At 42.1% G+C, this 17,982-nt stretch overlaps 1 protein-coding gene across 1 annotated transcript in view; it reads left to right on the top strand.

Moving 5' to 3' along the window:
* Nucleotides 1-11,050, top strand: part of LOC117368480 (alpha-N-acetylgalactosaminide alpha-2,6-sialyltransferase 2-like) — a 61,270-nt gene extending 50,220 nt beyond the window's left edge. The window contains exons 8-10 of the mRNA XM_033962180.1: nt 6,491-6,590; nt 9,972-10,141; nt 10,764-11,050. Of these exons, the coding sequence (XP_033818071.1) occupies nt 6,491-6,590; nt 9,972-10,139 (268 nt within the window). The 3' untranslated portion in view covers nt 10,140-10,141; nt 10,764-11,050. The remainder of the gene's footprint in view (nt 1-6,490; nt 6,591-9,971; nt 10,142-10,763) is intronic.
* The last annotated feature ends 6,932 nt before the right edge of the window (nt 11,051-17,982 follow it).

The raw sequence follows: 17,982 nt of genomic DNA, 5'->3' as shown, positions 1-17,982 counted from the left end.
CCTCTGCCCGTCTCTCTGCCAGGTCCCCACGTACACCTCATGTGCATGAGGTGTATGTGGGGACCTGGCAGAGAGACAGCAGAGATTCTCACTTATGGACTTGAATACAGGCAGTCCCCGGGTTAAGAATGAGTTGCGTTTTTAAAGCTATTCTTAAGTCGTATTTGTGTGTAAATTCAAAACTTGTAGATTTTAAGATTCTTGCTGCTTACCTCTGCTCCCAGCTGACAAAAAGCCAACTGTGTCCCTACCAGTGTTCCTTCTCAGAAATGTACAACCACACACTGTTCTTAATGTGGCCATCCATCATTCTTGAATCTGCTCCAGGAGAAGTATAGGAGTCTATACCACTGGAAATATTACTCAGTGAAATCAAATTCAGCCACGACCACGTTCTTAAGTACGAGTGGTACTTAAGTTAGGCGTCTGTAACTCCGGGACTGGCTGTACAATAAATATAACTGTTTTGATTGTTTAGACTTCTTGATTGTCTCTTTAGTTGCATAGTTGCAAATTTCCTAAAGACATAAAGTAAATTCCAAAATTAATACAGTATAAAAATGTTAAGAGCCAGAACTTTAACTGAGAATTATAATAGACAAAATTTTGAATTTAAATTTTACAAGAAGAAAATTTTAAAATAAAAATTAGGGCTAACCCCTCTTCTACGAAAGCAATTTTTTGCGTGGTGAGCATCGGGAGCAGCGTGGGCCATTCAGCTCGGCTCTTTGTGCTACGAATTGCTAGCGCAGTTTAATATAAGAGGGGGTAAATTTCAATTAAAATTTTAATCACAATTAAAATGTATGTTATTTATTTATTTATTTTTTCACTGCAGTTCCTTGTGACTTTGGACAATGGAGGATTAAGTGACATGCCTGAGTCACAAGGAGCTGTGGGGGGTGGGTAGAGGGAAGAAATAATCACAATTACAAATTTTAAGCAAAATGCAGTCCTAAAAAAAATTAAAGAATAAAAAGTAATGAAAAAATAAGAAATATATAATACAAATTGAAAAATTATAAATTAAAGAATCTGAAACAGAATGCAGAATAGCTGTAAACAGTTTTCACAGCTTACTTCAGAAAAGCAAATTCAAGGGCGATATTGTGATGGAAGTATTTAGCCATCATCCGAGGAGTGAGGGAGGTGGGGGTAGAAGAAGGAGGTGCTTTGAGGAAGGAGTTCAGCGTGGCAAAGAGACGGTGGGGATTGGAAGAAAGAGTTAGTTCAGTGGATGCCAGCTGAAAATGAACTTATGACTCTACTGGCAACCAATATGATTGAGCCAAAATAGCAGTTGCTCTTTCTCCTCACTCTGATCCAAAGACCAACCCCCTCTTCTACGAAACTGCACTAGCAGTTTCTAGCGCGGGGAACCGCGCTGAATGGCCTGCGCCGCTCCCGACGCTCATAGGAGCGCGGGTCATTCAGTGCGGCTCCCTGTGCTAGAAATTGCTAGTGCAGTTTCGTAGAAGAGGGGGCAAGTGTTCTGCAATATTTTGCAATGTCTGACGTCTAGTCCTGAGTTTAACATAGATACTAGAAAAGTATTAAAGCGTGAACTAGTGTTGCAAAATATTCATCTGCTCATCAATGGAATTTTTATTCCCTTCCACGGAGCACCGTATCATAACTTTTATCCAGTTTGTCCCTAACCAACCCCCCTTTTTACAAAAGTCACGTTAGGGTTTTTAAAAAAAAATCATCGGCATTAACTCCGACACTCATAGGAATTCTATGAGCATTGAAGCTGATACCGCGGTATATAAACTGTTATAACCGCCTAGAACTTAACGGTATTGCGGTATATAAACTGTTGTTATTATTATTATTATACCGCCGTGGCCTAACGCAGCTTTGAAAAACAAGCCCCAAGTTTGGTGTTAACGTTGGCACGTTATACGAGGGTGGTTTGAAAAACCAACTAGATTGTAAGCTCTTTAGAGCAGGGACTGTTTCTTCTATGTTTTGATGTACAGCACTGCGTATGTCTAGTAGAAATAAGAAGTAGTAAAAAAAAAAAAAAAATCCAAACCAAGTTAAATAAATATATTTTTTAAATTTGACAAAGCCTATTTTTCCAATGAGATGGACAAAGTGGACATTCACCGGACTAAGGGGCAAATTCTATAAGAAGTGGCCAAAAGCGAGCCTCTATTCAGTTAAGATTCCCTTGTACTTAACACAGTGATCCCAACCCTCGTACATAAAGATCAAACAGGATTCATCAAACAAAGATATATAGGAGATAATATACGTTTATTTCATCATATAAATGCTCACGCTAAAACAATGTCGGAGCCTGTGATTGGCCTGGCCATCGATGCTGAAAAGGCCTTTGACCGAGTGGAGTGGCCTTTCTTATTCCGAGTACTGAAATGGTACAACTTTGGTTCCTTTTTCACAAATTGGATAGAAACATTATATCGTCAACCCACGGCCCGTATCCTGATTAATAACTCTCTCTCTAATAGATTTTCCCTTTACAGAGGTACCCGTCAAGGCTGTCCCCTTTCACCATTATTATTTGATCTAGCATTGGAACCTTTATTATCTGCTATCCGACAGTGTTCCCTAATAAAAGGTATTCCCTCATCCAATCGAGACATTAAATTGGCAGCTTATGCCGATGACGTTCTCCTCTTTCTCAGAGATCCCCTTTTCTCTCTACCCCATCTCATTTACATAGTTTCCCAATATTCTCGTCTCTCGGGATACTCTGTCAACTGGGAGAAGTCGGAGATCTTTCCTCTCAATGACCATATTTCCTTCTCAGATCTAGCTCACTTCTCTTTTCCATGGTCACAAGGAGCTGTGAAATATTTGGGAATCCTAATTCATAAAGATCCAGATCATGCTCAGGATCTTAACATATCCAAAATCAAAAATTTAATTTTAAATACTACAACGCGTTGGTCTCCGCTTTATCTGTCCTGGTGGGGTAGAATAGCCTCCATTAAAATGACTCTGGCTCCACAAATTAACTACATTCTTTCTATGCTTCCCCTTTTATGCCGGAAAAAATTCTTTCATTGGCTTAATATGAAAATTTCTGAATTTATTTGGAACAAGAAAAAACCTCGTATTGCTCTCGCCAAGCTGAAGGCCTCTAAGATTAATGGCGGCCTAAATCTACCAGATTTTTACTACTATTACATTGCATCATTAGCCAAATATGGAGCTCAATGGATAATTGACTCGAACCCTCAAGATCAACCAGCATGGTTCGAAATGGAACGCTTTTTATGTACACCACTACACGTCTCGTGCTTTCTTACAGTGTCAATACCTAGACACTTGAGAAGGTATTCTTTATTATGTGCAACGCAGCATGCTTTACGCCTATTAGATGCAGCGGCTGAAATTCACGCTGATGAAGGCCCACTCATGTCCCTTTGGAATAACTCTAAAATTCAGATCAATGGAAGATCCCTCTCATGGAAAAGGTGGCAGCGGGCGGGTGTGTGGTTTGTTCATCAATTGATCTCCTCTAATTCTTTTGTCCCCTTTGATATTTTCCGTTCCACATACTCACTCCCATCCTCTGTACGATCACAATGGCTTATGCTTACTGGAATATTAGATAATATACATACACGCCCTGATTTTATGACCTCTATTCATACTGTTCGTCATTGGTCTACTCTGGCTTTACTGAAGGGTAAGGCAATATCTCTTTTTTATGGTATACTAAGAGATCACTTCTTCACTTTTTCAACTCAATCTATGAACCATTGGGACTCTATTTTGAAAACCATGCTTTCTGAAATAGATTGGGAACTCTTCTGGTCTTCCACAAATCGTCCTCTTTTATCATCCAGAGTTTCACAATCAATGTACTTTGTTATGTGGAATGCAGTATGGACTCCATATCGTAAGTGGAAAGCGAATCTACAACAAGATTCTACCTGTTGGAACTGTCTGAAAGCACCCGGAACTCTCGATCACATGCTTTTCCACTGCAATATGGTTTATTCCTTTTGGCTTCGTATTTGGGATACCATAAAATCTATCACTAAATGTTCAGAAGTGATCTCCATGGATATTATAATTCTTCGTTCTCAACACCCATGTTTTGCACAATCAAATTGCCCGCCTAAACTCATTGACACCATGTTCGTGACAGCTCTAATGCATATTCTGAAAAACTGGAAATCATCCTCATTGCTAGACTACACTTTTTGGTGGAACTCCTTAAGTATGTACCATAAATTTGAATCTTATGCATATGAGAAGAAATTGTTTTCTCGATCTTCCACAAATTTGACACGAAACAAATCACCTTGGACATTCCTAGATTCATATGTTCGTTCTGCTCTATAGACACTTCTGCCTCTCTCTTTCTCTCTTTATATCTCTCTCTATTTCTCATTCTCTTTCTCTTCCTTTATATTTCTCTCTCTTTCTCTTATCCCTCCTGCTTCTCTGTCTTCTTCTATTCCTTTTCTAAGCAGTTCCAGATACTCTGGATCCTTCTCATTAATCTAGTTTTATTCAAATGATTGTAGATACGAATATTTGATACATGATTTTTATTATGATCTATATGTTTGAACTGCTTTCTGTTTATAATTCCTATAATATTCAATAAAATCATTGAACTAAAAAAAAAAAAAAAAAAAGATTCCCTTGTAAATGTTTTGTTGTATTTCAAAACAATAGATATATTTTTTATGATTCACATCAATTACGTTTTCTTTTTAGAAGGAAAAGGAGTTTCATTTGCACCATAGTGATTTTCGGTATAACTCAAGTCTATTATTATAGCCATCGGCTCACACTTAATTTCCTTTTAATTTGAAATATGTGATCTTTTCTGGAAGAATTTCTTTCTTTGTCTCCTCCCTCCTTTATTATTGAGGACTATGTTTAAAAAAAGTATGGGTTTCTTTTTTCTGTTATATTATATTGATCCAATAGGAAAATGGACTTATCTCTGTATTACCTTTTTGATTTATTCTGTTTATTAATAGAAACATTGGATGTACTAATATCGTATGCTGCCTGTTAAGCACAATTGTTGTTTATTTTTTTAAAAAATTTAAATAAAGAATTATAAAAAAAAAGAAGTGGCCAAACGTTAGGCACCGTTCAGCGTGATTCAAGCACAGTTGGGTACTGTTTAGTGAATCACATTGAGCGGCACCTAGTTTGGAGGGGCCAGCTCTAGGCTCAACTAAAAGTTAGGCGCCCATGCGAGCGCTTAAGAGCAGTGATTCTGTTAAGAAGGCGCCTAACGCGTAGCTGCGCCCACTCCTAACGTGCATAGCGCCTATTTTTTTTGAAGGCCGCCTAAATTTTTAGAGGCGCTTTGTTTCAGAATCGCGCTTTCTTGATAGGCACCTATGTATCAATCAGTGCTAATTAAAAGCTTAATTGAGCTTGTTGCTCAATTTAGATTGGCGCCTAACTAGTTGGGTGCCTCCAAAATAGGTGCCTAACTTTAGGTGCTGGTTACAGAATTTGGGCCTAAGTGTATAGGCCACGATGGAGACTATGTTGAGAAATATAATTAGATTTTTTTTAAAAAGTTTAACTTATTTTTATACTGAACTTTTCAAACCACCCTCATATTATGCTAATAAATGACAGCAAAGACCAAAATGGCCCATCCAGTCTGCCCTGTGGTTCATAGTCAGTCGCGCGCGAGACACCAGCGCGCCGACAATTCGGTGCAAGAAAGAAGCGCGCCGTGGGAAAACTTAGTTTAAAGAGCTCTGAAGCGTGGTGTGAGTGGGGAACCCCCCCCTTTATTGTATAGTGTTCGCGCTGCTGTTGGGGGGGCTTGGGGGGGTTAGAACCCTCCAGTATAGAGAAAACGGAACTTTTTCCGATTTTTTTTGGGAAAATTTCTGTTTTCTCTATAATGTGGGGGGTTGCACCCCCACACCCCCCCCAAAGGTAGCACAAACACTATGCAGTAAAGTGGGGGGGTTCCCCCCACACACCCCCATTGGGGCTCTTTAAAACAAAGTTTTCCTGGGGCGCGCTTCTTTCTTGCGCCAAATTGTCAGCGCTCGATTGTTGGCGTGGTGGTGTCTGGCGCGCAATTATCCCGTCACCCTGCCCTGTAGTGGTTTGTCCACTACAGATTCCCCTACGGAATCCAACACCTGTTCACTGTTCTCCTGCGTCTCTTCTTTAACCTTTCAGAGTAGTACCATTGTCTCATGATTGTAACTATAATTCTGTCCAGTTACTCCATGCCTTCCAGTTCCCCTTTTACCTAATGGGGCCATTTCAACATACAACTGAAGTCAAGACTTCCTACATCTCTTGGCCTTTACTCTGTTTAGGGATGCACTCATAACCTTTGTTATTACTCTGTTTCGGGATGCACTCGTAACCTTTTTTATTTACAAAGCACGCTACCTTTCCCTCACATCCCCCAGGCTTTGTCAGTACCTGCCTTTTCTATGTTCATGTTCCATCATGCCTTAACATCTCCTCCTTGCATATTTCATTCCTCTTCTATCTCCATTTACAGATTTTTAACATCTAGAAGAATGAAATCCAAGTATGGCCACCTGTATATGCCTAGCACTGGGGCCTTGATGTTAATGACAGCCCTTCATACCTGTGACCAGGTGAGAGTCTTTGGCAAAAGGTGTCGACTTCTCTCCTCATAGAGATTTTTCATGGGAGGGGGGAGAAAGGATAAAAGCCAGTATGGCAGGTAGGATAGTTAGAAATTATCTCTCTGCTGGAGCAGTAAAAGGCATTGTGGAATTCTAATGCACAGCCATAGGAATCAATGTTTGTCATAAAGAGAAATAAAACGCACCATCTCGCAGTGACCTTGCAGTGTTCATGCTGGAGTGGAGAGGGATAGGCTCCTTGTCCTATAATGAAAGTTTAGGGTGAAAAATCTCGAATGGAATATCTAGCTTTCCTATATTTATTGATTTGGATCTGGCTCAAGCTTTTATCAGTTGGCGCTCAAAGGAGTTGCATCCAGGTACACTAGGTATTTCTTTGTACCTGAGGCAGTAGAAGGTTTAAGTGAATTGCCCAGGGTCTATGAGGAGCTGCACTGGGATTTGAATTGGGCTTCTTTGATTCAGTCCATTAGGCAGCTGCTCCACACCAATATACTACTAGACTGATTTTATTATCATGGAAATTCCTGCACATTCTACCCTGCTCCTCCTACTGCAAGCTAGTGCTTTTTTGTGGTTTTTATTTTTTTTTTTGGGGGGGGGACTATTTCACACTGATCATGCAGACTTCCTGCTGCACAGCTGGAATACCAGAGCTGAATGTTTCACCCAGCCACTTGCTTCACTGCCTTGAATAACGGTGGAGCTTTATTTAATAAAAATTTAATCTCACTGTATATTTTTTTTTTAAAAAGAGAGAATAAATACCCTGCATGATTACAATGTAAAAACTTCCTGTTGACTAATGTCGTGACCATTTTCAAAATTTGTTTTCAAATTCATTTCAAGTGCCCCGGATACAACAACGCATCACAAAAGCACAATTGAAATACCTGTGATAACGCGTCCCTCTAATACAGGCATATATTCAGTGGCTTAGCGAGGGTAGGAGATGATACCCTTCCCCTACACCCCAGCTCCTTCCCCATCCCTCATACCACTCACACCCTCCCTTCCCTCTGTAACTCTTTAAATTTTCACCAGCACGAGCAACATCTCTGACCTTCTGCTCATGCCGGCATTGGCTTTCCCTCTGACATCACTTCCTGGTAGCAGGATGGAGAAGTACAGGGGGGAGGGCACAAGTATAGCATGGGGGAGTGGAGAGGTGATGGTGCCTCCACCAAGATGGTGCCCAATGTCGATGGTCGACACTGCCCCCCTCCCCCCTTTTTACTATGTGGCAGCCTTTCAGTGAGCAGCACAGGGCCAGGCGGGAACTGAAAAACTCACTCCTGTGTGCCATCCTGGGTGTGCAAGATCGTCAGGAGGGACTCAGAGTGGGATACACTGCTGGACCCCCGGGGGATGGAGGGAGTAAAAAATTGTTAGTATCAGCCGGGACGGGAGGGATCCCTCCTATCCCGGCCTAACGGCAGACCTGTAGCAAGTCCAGGAGGGTGTTTTGGTCACTGGGTGATGACCCGAATATAGGACAAGACCCCCATTTTTGGGGCCCAAAAATCTCATCCTATATTCGAGTATATACGGTATATTTACCATTCCCTCTTTCCAAATTGATCCACAGTGCCTCTTCCTTGCCCTGTAGATCCTGCAATTGTGTGGCTTTAATATGATCTTTAACATATAACACTATTCCCCCTCCTTTTCTTCCTACCCTGTCTTTCCTGAACAGATTATAGCCCGGTATAACTACATCCCAGTAATGGTTCTCTGTGATCTCCACTATATCCAACTCATCTTCTTCCATCACAGCTTCTAGAACCAGAATCTTGTATCCCATACTTCAAGCATTAGTATATATTGCTTTCCAGACATTGCTCCCTTTACCTATCCATGTAGAGCAGGGGTATCAGTCAGTCTTCAAGGGCTGCCATCCAGTTGGGTTTTCAGGATTTCCCCAATGAATATGCATTGAAAGCAGTGCATGCAAATAGATCTCATGCATATTCATTGGGGAAATCCTGACTGGATTGCAGCCCTCGAGGACCGACTTTGACACCTGTGGTGTAGAGGTATTCAGTGATTTACTTACCTGAGGGCTTATACTCATCCAGGGGCTATGATCACCCTGCCCCATCACTTCTAGTTTAAAGCCCTCTTCAGTAGATTAGCTAGATTAAATCAAGCACAATAACATCCGACGACATCCTCCTCATCATTCCCATAACCAATAACCATCCTAATATTGCCGAAAATATCTCAAACAATAAAGATAAAATTCAAACCTGGGCAATGAACTACAAGCTGAAACTGAACTCCACTAAGACCAAAGCCATTGGTTTCCGCACCGCACAACAGAATGTCATACCTAACCTCACTCTTCCATCAGGCATTACTTTCATAATGGAAAAATCCACCAAGGTACTAGGCTGCATCTTAGACGACACTCTCACAATGGAATTACAAATATCTAACCTTCGGAAAAAGACCATCTACACTATGCATCAACTGCGACTCACAAGATCATACTTCCACCCACACCACTTTGCTCTGATTGTTCAGATGATGGTCCTACCTCAACTGGACTATTGCAACTCCACCTACCTTGGCATCAACACTTCTCTCATCCACAAACTACAACTCATCCAGAACACAGCAGTTAGACTAATCTACAAATTAAAGAAATTTGACTCAATCACAACCTTCATCAGACAATTACATTGGCTCCCAATATCATCCCGTATAATTTTCAAATCGTCTTGTATCCTACACCAGATCCTATACGGAAGCTCTGCAGCCCCTCTCATCCAATTATTCTCTAATGTTTGGTTGACATCAAAAAGAATCCTTAACAGAATCCAATTAAATCTTCCATCCACAAAAAACCTCCACTACAAGCAAATTTTCTACTCTATGCTAACTTATCTGGGTGTAAAAACCTGGAATGACCTACCAGAAGTTATCAGGACAGAGACAAACTACACTACATTCAGAAAAAAACCTGAAGACTCACCTCTTTGATAATTAACAGTTCCTGTATATAACTCCCCCTACTTCTGGGTCCCCTCGCTTATTTCTCCATAACCCCTTCTCTACTACTTTCCCCCTTTCTCCTTGATCTGTCACCTTGAGCCCAAATGGAAGATTAGATTAGAAAATGATGGCAAGAAAAGGCCTTAAAAGGTTCTTCTTGTCTGCCCCCAAAACATTGCCAGCATCGTATGTGCCACCCCATTCAGGTTATACCCCTCTATGCCCTGCTTAAAGTGTGAAGGTCAGACTATACTGTGCTGATTATATTCCTTTGTGCACCTCCATAGACAAATATGTAAGTGCAAAACAGCAATGAACTGATCTTGGAGAATGCTGCTTACTGTGTCTTCCCTCTGTTTATATTCTCCTCAGGTCAGCGCCTATGGATTTATTACAGACAACTACGAACACTTTTCAGACCACTATTACGAACGTGTAAAGAAGCCTCTTTTTTTTTACGCGAATCATGATTTGCTCTTGGAGGCCAAGCTGTGGAAAGGCCTTCACCAGCATGGCATTATGAAGCTCTATCAGCGATGAAGGTGAGAGGAACAAGGAAAGCTTCCATTCACTTTCTAGGCCTGGTTCTTATCGCTGACCCTTAGGCAGGAGGGTGCCAGGTAAGTGTATGCACCTCTCGGGTGAACTGACAACTGAAAAGGATGCCATCGCAACAGCGGGGGACTCCGAAGCCTGTCTGGCTACAGGGCGCTGGTCCTAACCTTTTTCCTCTTCTGAATTTTTGTAGTGTGGGAGTAAAGACATTTGAAGGACTAGGTCTGTTAACCTTTCAGTCATCCTTGCAATTTTTTTGTTTCTATGTAAGACCACAGCTTGCTGTGTGTCAGCAACTGAGACATTTTCTGCCGTTGAGTATTTGTTTTTGAAGAAGGGTAGAAGATACTAGTTTTGTCTTCTAAATCAGTGTTTAATCTCTGTAACCTCATGGTAATGTCTCAGTCAAAGTATAGTTAAGTCTGCCCACGGCAAAGGTCTGTGGTTCAGAGCGAAGTATCAAACTGACCTAATTTCTAAAGAGAGATTTTAGCCAGTCTGCGACATGCTTATATTCTGACATCGGGCATCTGATTTGAAAGGGAAATGCAAACCAACCATTGAAATTCTTCTCTCTCTATTTTTTTGGTACGTGTATGCCCTGCAAAGCTGAAATTTCCCTTCAAGATTTGGGACACTAAGCAGCTTTCAGGAAGACGACGTCTCCTGGTGAATTTCTTCACTCTTTTCACTAGTCTTACTATCTCTAGACGTAAATGTTTCATATACCTGGAGAAACACCTGAATCAGCAAGTCATTTCTCTTCATACTTAAGTGCATTGATTACTGATGATAACAAGAATTTTGTTTTCCAGAAGTACATGCCACTGCAGCTGGGGGGCATAATATAAAACAATTTGTGGCAGATTTTCTATAATAAAATGTTTTTGTTGACAGACTGACTGACATCTACTAAAAAGAGCCAGGTCACGCAGCATGTGCAGTGAGGATGAGAGGTGCCCCCTCTCCCCCGCTGTGCATGCACCCCCCCCATCCCTGTTACTCTAGTTTTTCACCACCATGAGCAACAACTTCAGTGTGCTCCTCAAGACCCCGTTGGCTCTCCCTCCGATGTCACTTCCTATGCATGGCACCCAGAAGTGACATCAGAAGAGATGTCACGGTCGCAAGGCACACTTTGACGTTGTTGCTTGCGGCAGTGAACAACTAAAGGTACAAGGGAAGGGGATGGGGGGAGGCAGATAGGAAGAGGGGTGCTTGCGCCCCCACCAACATGGTGCCCGGGGCAGACCGCCCCCCTCCTTACTATGCCACTGAGGTCATGAACAGCATACAAGTGGTCCTAGGTGTAGCTGATTTACTACCTGTAAAGATACGAGTGTACACTTCAAGATAAGGAAGCAAAGGCACCCTCAGGTATTCAATATGCCCCAAAGTTAATTTTGAAATAAGGTGGCAGCTGTCAAAAGGAAATGTGGGGATAATTTAGAATCACTACACACTATAAACTCGGGATCAGGGTCAGTAAACTCACTAATCTACTATATATCATAACCTCATGTGGAAACCTGATATCCACCCTACAACACTAGAAGAACATACTCCCACACAAAACTCCAATAACACAGCATATGAATAGCAGGAAAACAAGGAAAAAGAAAAATGAAGTGGAGAAAAAGCCTCAGTTCTGCTTCATCTGGCAAAAAAACTCCACTTCTTCAAAAAAACCTCCTGCACACCCAACAAAATATGGAGAAAAGCTCTATAATAGCCTGCAGAGTGATATCCAAGAGCATGCCAGGCCTCACAGCCCAAAATCGTGATGATGTGAACAAATGAGCACTACAGCATTGCAGTCCAGGATCTTGTATAGGAGACAGAATGAAAAACAACTTAGCTGCTATCGGCTTCCAGGATGTTCTCAATCCAGCACTTCACCTCCTGTGCCTTACAGCCATAAACCCAACGGGGAACCCTCCGTTTCGCTTCATTCGCTGCGTTGGGGGTATCGATTTCACTGCTTCTCAAACACAATTTCCAGACCCAACATGCTCTTCAGGCTCACATTCCACTTCACAATCAATACTGGCGCAAGAACACCCCGCAGTCACCTGAAAATCTCTCATAGGCTCCACCCCCAATCTTCATCCACCAATCAGAATCATTCAGGACCCGAAGTAGGCCGCCCATTCAGTCCGGCAGGTTGAACGGACTGCAACATGTAAATCCATTTCTGCTCCTTCTGTCGGAGCAAACGACTCCAATCACCCCGACGGGCAGGATAAGCAGTATTTTCAATCACTAGGCATCGCAGCGCACCAAACTCGTGATCAGCCTCCAAACAATGCATCACCAACGGTTCCTCTAGACGCCGAGTGTTGACACAGGATCTGTGTTCAATCACTCTTGTTTTAAACTGTCGGTAAGTATGTCCCACATAGATCTTAAGACAGGGGCAGATGATGACATAAACCACCCCCTCTGTTAAACATGAAGTGGAACCTCGCAATTTGTATACTTGTACCCGTCTTGGGATGCACAAACTGATCTGATTCTATCATTAAAGAGCACACAGAGCAATGACCACAACTCCGGTGGCCCAATGATGTCACAGAGTCTAAGTCGGATACAATAGTCAGATACATTAGGGCTAAGTATGTCACTCAAATTCCGATTACGCCCATATGAAAATAAAATCTTGAGATGCTGTAGACTCCGGTGTATCCGTAAAATGTTCAAATGCCTACGGATAACCCGCTGTGAACTCCTTGACATCTGGTTAAACATAGAAACAAATGGAACCATGTCTTGAGACCCCCCCTGCCCCTGACGATATTCAAGTAAAGCCTCTCTATGATTGTACAGGGTCCTTGTTGCTACAGGTATCGGATAACCCCTGTTCAAAAATTTGTCCTGTAGGATGGCAGATTGATGACGAAATTCAGCATTTGTACTGCAGATGCGTCTATAACGCAAAAACTGGGCGAAAGGAATTCTCGTTTTCATAGCAAATGGGTGCATACCGCTAAATTGCAATAGAGAATTACGATCTGTTTCTTTAACATGAACAGTGGTATATATAGAACCCCCCATCAATCTTAACCGTAACATCCAGAAAAGGTATCTGATTCTTATGAAAATCATCTCAAACTTCAATGCAGGATGACACGCATTAATGTAATCTCTAAAGGAGAAAAGCTCATCCAGGGACCCATGCCACAGACAAAAAATATCGTCTATGAACCGGGTCCAGCCCACAATCGCTTGAAAACATTCAGAGGGATAAATAAACCGTTCTTCAAAATGTCCCATAAAGAGATTGCCAATTGTTGGGGCAAAAGTGGCACCCATAGTCACCCCCGAGAGTTGCATATAGAACTGACTCTAAAATACAAAGTAGTTCTTCTTCATAGCTAGAGCTATTAGCCCCAACAGGTTCAGGTAGCCCACAGCATGCTCACAATTCTCGAGCTTTTAGGACCTGTTACTGTTCAGCCTAAGAGTACAGGAGTGACCAACACCTTGCTCCCAACACCCCCCCCCCCCCCAATTCTTTCTAACAAATTAACTGGATGCACTTCTGAGTCCGAGCCTTCTCGTGGAAGGCCAAAGTACTTGTTGCCACTGAGGCAATGGTTTTCTCAAGGGAGGCCACCACAGACGGGGCAGAGCAGATCTCTTCATATTGGTACATCTACCAAACTGTACCACAAGAGCCAGGGATCCAGCACTGCTTTTGCACTCTACCCTTCGGTCTGAGCACTAGCAATGCCGTCTTGGGTGCCACGCTCACGGATCTGAGGTATGGCTCTCCAGCATCCATTCACTGTTATTTAAAATCAGCTTCTGATTTCCCCACCAGTAAGTCACCAATACTACTAACACTGCCATCAACATCGCCGTAGAAAGTCTGGCTGCTGGGACTTGGATAATATGGTCTGATGTGGAAGACATTCCTGCCTCCCCCACATCAGTGGAGATCTTAGTGGCTCACTTCATCCACAGTGCAGCATTTCAGGTATTGTATGATATTGAGGGTTCCTTTTATCCACAACAGAATTAAAAAAAACCTCAGAAAGGAAATATTAAATAAGTGCCTGCACCCCCCCCCTTTGTTTCAGGATAAGTGAGAAAGGCAGCAGCATGCCTATACCATCTTTCTGTTTCAAAATGTAAACACTTGCATGATTCCAGACTTCTTGAGCATGCTTTTTACCTGTGCAGCTGAAAACACAAACATTTAGGTGTCTTAAAATTCACTGATCCAGATCTGCAAAATGAAGGAGGGTGGCCTCCTGTTTTACTCATCCTATATAATAAAACTCTAAGCTCTTCCACGCTAAAACCATGTGCTTAAGAGCCACACCAGAAGCCTAAAGCGTTCTGGTCCTCCTGAGCAACAGGACCTTGCAAGAGCAGTTGGATGTAGTGGCAGTTTGAGACGCTTGTCCCTCTACAGACTAACCAGATCTATATACCACAGCGGATGTGGCTAATCTGGAGCAACCTGGACTAGTCTTCAAATGACACAACGAGTATAGACCTCACTGGTTAGGATTCAATTTCAGAATGGCACAAGAGCCCTCAATACATCAACTCATAGTTATTCTTGGGCTCATATCCTATCCTTCTGGTTAAATGTAGCTGGTATGCTTACTTGTGTTGAACCTTAGGCTTTTCTTTTTCAAAAAGCAAAAATCAAGACTCAAAACAGCCAATAATTTATTTATTACTTATCCTTTTAATGCAGTGTCTCTAGCATGCCCCGTCGGGACCCGTTATGCAGAGCAGTCCTAGCACCAGAGGCCGCTGAGAATAAAAAGCTCCTCTATGAACCCTTGACAAAGGGCGAAACAGGTCCTGTCGGTAGTGAAGTACATTTAGTCACTTGCTCTACCACTTTAGGCTGGATAAACAGTTGCTGAAATCCAGACTCACTGGATGCAAATTGTAGTCTGAGCCTTAGAGCTTCTCACAACTGAAAGCTGAGTAGCACAGGGCTTGAGCTTCAATTCCCGCAGATTCCAAAAGGACCTCTAGCAAAGCTGCCAGCTTAATGAGGTCATATCCACTTTAAAGAGCACTAACATAGCTACAGACATAGCTTGTTTGTTGGGCGGTCTGATACCCGTAGAGGTCTTCCTACACTCTTGATTTTGCGACTCTGCGTTTTGTGATTTGAGCTTAATGAGGTGGCACACCTCCTCTTTGATCCAGGGATGCCAGACTCCTGACTGGGAGCCCATCTGAGATTCTGAATTATAGAATGACACAGGGACAAATTTGTCCCTGTTCCCACAGGACCTCAATTTTCCCATCTCATCCCCGCAAACTCTGCCTTAACTGCACAAGCCTTGAACACTTATGATTTTAAAGGCTTATGCAGATGAGGATAGAGCTTGCAGGAATGGGGCAGGGACAGGAAAAACTTACCAGGATGGGGGGGAAAATTTTTTCCCCGTATCATTCGCTATTCTGAATCTTGCAAAACTGAGAGGTTAAAGGCATTAACTCTGACCCTGGTTTTTGTGGTTTGTGGAACTGAACTCCTGGCGAGACCATAGACAGTGGATACAGACCTTGATAATTCAAATAGACTCTGAACATTAAACTCACAAAATCAGGAGTAAAGCACTGTATAGGGTGCCCTGAGGACCCCTGCAGGGATTTATCTTGTTGTCCCAGTGGCATCTGTGCACCTGTGCTTCACCAAATCTGCAGTGTCACTAAGGGTTCTAGGAAAGATATTACTCAAAAACGAACTACTTGTGACTGTCACCCTGGAGGGATCAGAGGGGGTTAATCCCAGCAATTTTGCCCCCTCTCACATTCCCTGTGTCCATCTGACATGAATCAGGCTTCAAACAGACTGAGGAGGCCATTGATAACAATTTTAAGTAAAATCAAGGTGTTTTGAGGCACATGGATTTGCCAATGTTGTTTTAAAAAAGCCTCTAAGATGGCCATCGTGGTAGTATTTTGGTACCAAAAAATGGCCCAAGAGAGCTAAATAAAAGCACATAAAATTCAGCAAAGGGGATTTTGGAGGTGGGAGACCCCCAAAATGTTGATTGCTGAATTACGCCAATGTCTCCCATAAGCTACAAGTAGCCTGTACTCACATTTGTACCTGCTTTAGCAAAACTGCAGTTGGACAATTGAGAAGAAAACTACCTCAGACAAGCACAAAATTTCACTTCACATGCTTGTTTCTTTGGGCTGCCAGTCAGGTCCTGAACAAGCCTGAGACCCCAGACCCCACAGCTTCTCACGCATCTTCAGGGGTGGGAGGGAAAAGCCGGCACCTGATAAAGCCCTCAAGACTGACACAGAGCCTGTGCTCAAGCTCCAGTAAAAACCAGGAGGGTGCAAGTCTCCTGGGGAACAATCCCAAAGCCACCAAATGTTAAGGCAGGCTGTAAAAGGGGTTTCCTCCCAAGTCTATGTCTTTTCCCAGGCAGAGCTGCTCCAATGGAGCACCGCAAGCCTCACAGTTTGGATAAAAATAATTTTAAAAAAATCTAAAAATCAGATCGGAAAAAACACCTTCCAACTCACTTGTAGAAGGAAAAACCGAGATGGGGCACAGACCAGAGAAGCAGGAAGAGGAGCTGTGAGAAAAAGATAGATAATGCCTTCTACAAACTCGTGAGTTAAGGAGAATAACCTAATGGTTCAAGATTCATGCCTTTTTGTACTAGAAATGCAGCTTAGTAACAAAACCCCCTACGAGCTGTTATCCTGCAAGTCACATTCATCTGAATCTTTATTGAGTTGTTTTGGGTCATCATACATGGAATAAGCAGCCACAAGGTATGCTAAAGAGGACATGTGAAGACTACTTCAATTTTATGGGTGGGGGTGGGGCATATAAACAATGGAGTGGGGTTATTATATAATGTTTGGCTGTTGGACAATAGTTTACTTTTTATTGCAGGATTCTATTTATTCTAGTATTTATACACAGCCTATAACCTAAGTGGTTTACCTTCAGGTACTCTAGCATTTTTATCTTTCCAGGTGGGCTCACCCTATCTAATGTACCTGGGGCAATGGGAGATTAAGTGACTTGCCCAGGGTAACAAAGAGCAGCTTGGGATTTGAACCCACAATCTCAGAGTGCTGAGGATGTAGCTCTAAAGCTTGTGCCACACTTCCCAAATTGGTTATGTACTAAAAACCAGTGTGTGTATGTATGTGTAGATATACAGTATAGCTTGTTAGTTTCTTTTTTTATATATACTTTATATATTTATTCAATTTTAAACTTTACAAGAAAGTATATCTTGCATAGGATAATACAGCAGGAATAAATGTTCAACATCACATTTTACCAAAAATAAAGAAGGAAATACAGACATGCTTCCTTAGACCACAAATAAAAGCTATTAAGGAGGAGGGGAGGGGGTTAAGCAGGTAAATAAGAAGTTAGTCAATCATGCTGAAAAAAGGTACCATAAAAGGCTATAATAGAAATTCTGCATTCTAAATTCAATTTATCACCTATACAGCAGCAGCAACAATTTTCTTCAGCTCCAGAAAAGATCTTCACTGCTCTGGTTGAAAGAAGACATATTTAACTTGAGCATATTTGACAATGCATTTACACGGGTATGCGAGCAAAAAGGACATTCCCAAAGCTCTAGTATCCTGTCGCATTGCTAGGAAAAGTTTCCTTCTTTCCTGGGTAACTTTAGTTATATCCAGGAATACCCATATTTTTTTTCCATAGAACATACATAGTAACATACATGGTAGATGACGGCAGATAAAGACCCGAATGGTCCATCCAGTCTGCCCAACCTGATTCAATTTAAATTTTTTCTTCTTAGCTATTTCTGGGCAAGAATCCAAAGCTTTACCCGGT

This window comes from Geotrypetes seraphini, chromosome 10 (genome assembly GCF_902459505.1).
Source record: "Geotrypetes seraphini chromosome 10, aGeoSer1.1, whole genome shotgun sequence".
NCBI classification, from domain to species: domain Eukaryota; kingdom Metazoa; phylum Chordata; class Amphibia; order Gymnophiona; family Dermophiidae; genus Geotrypetes; species Geotrypetes seraphini.
Note: the sequence above shows the minus strand (reverse complement) of the source record. Positions and strands in the feature narration are given on the sequence as shown.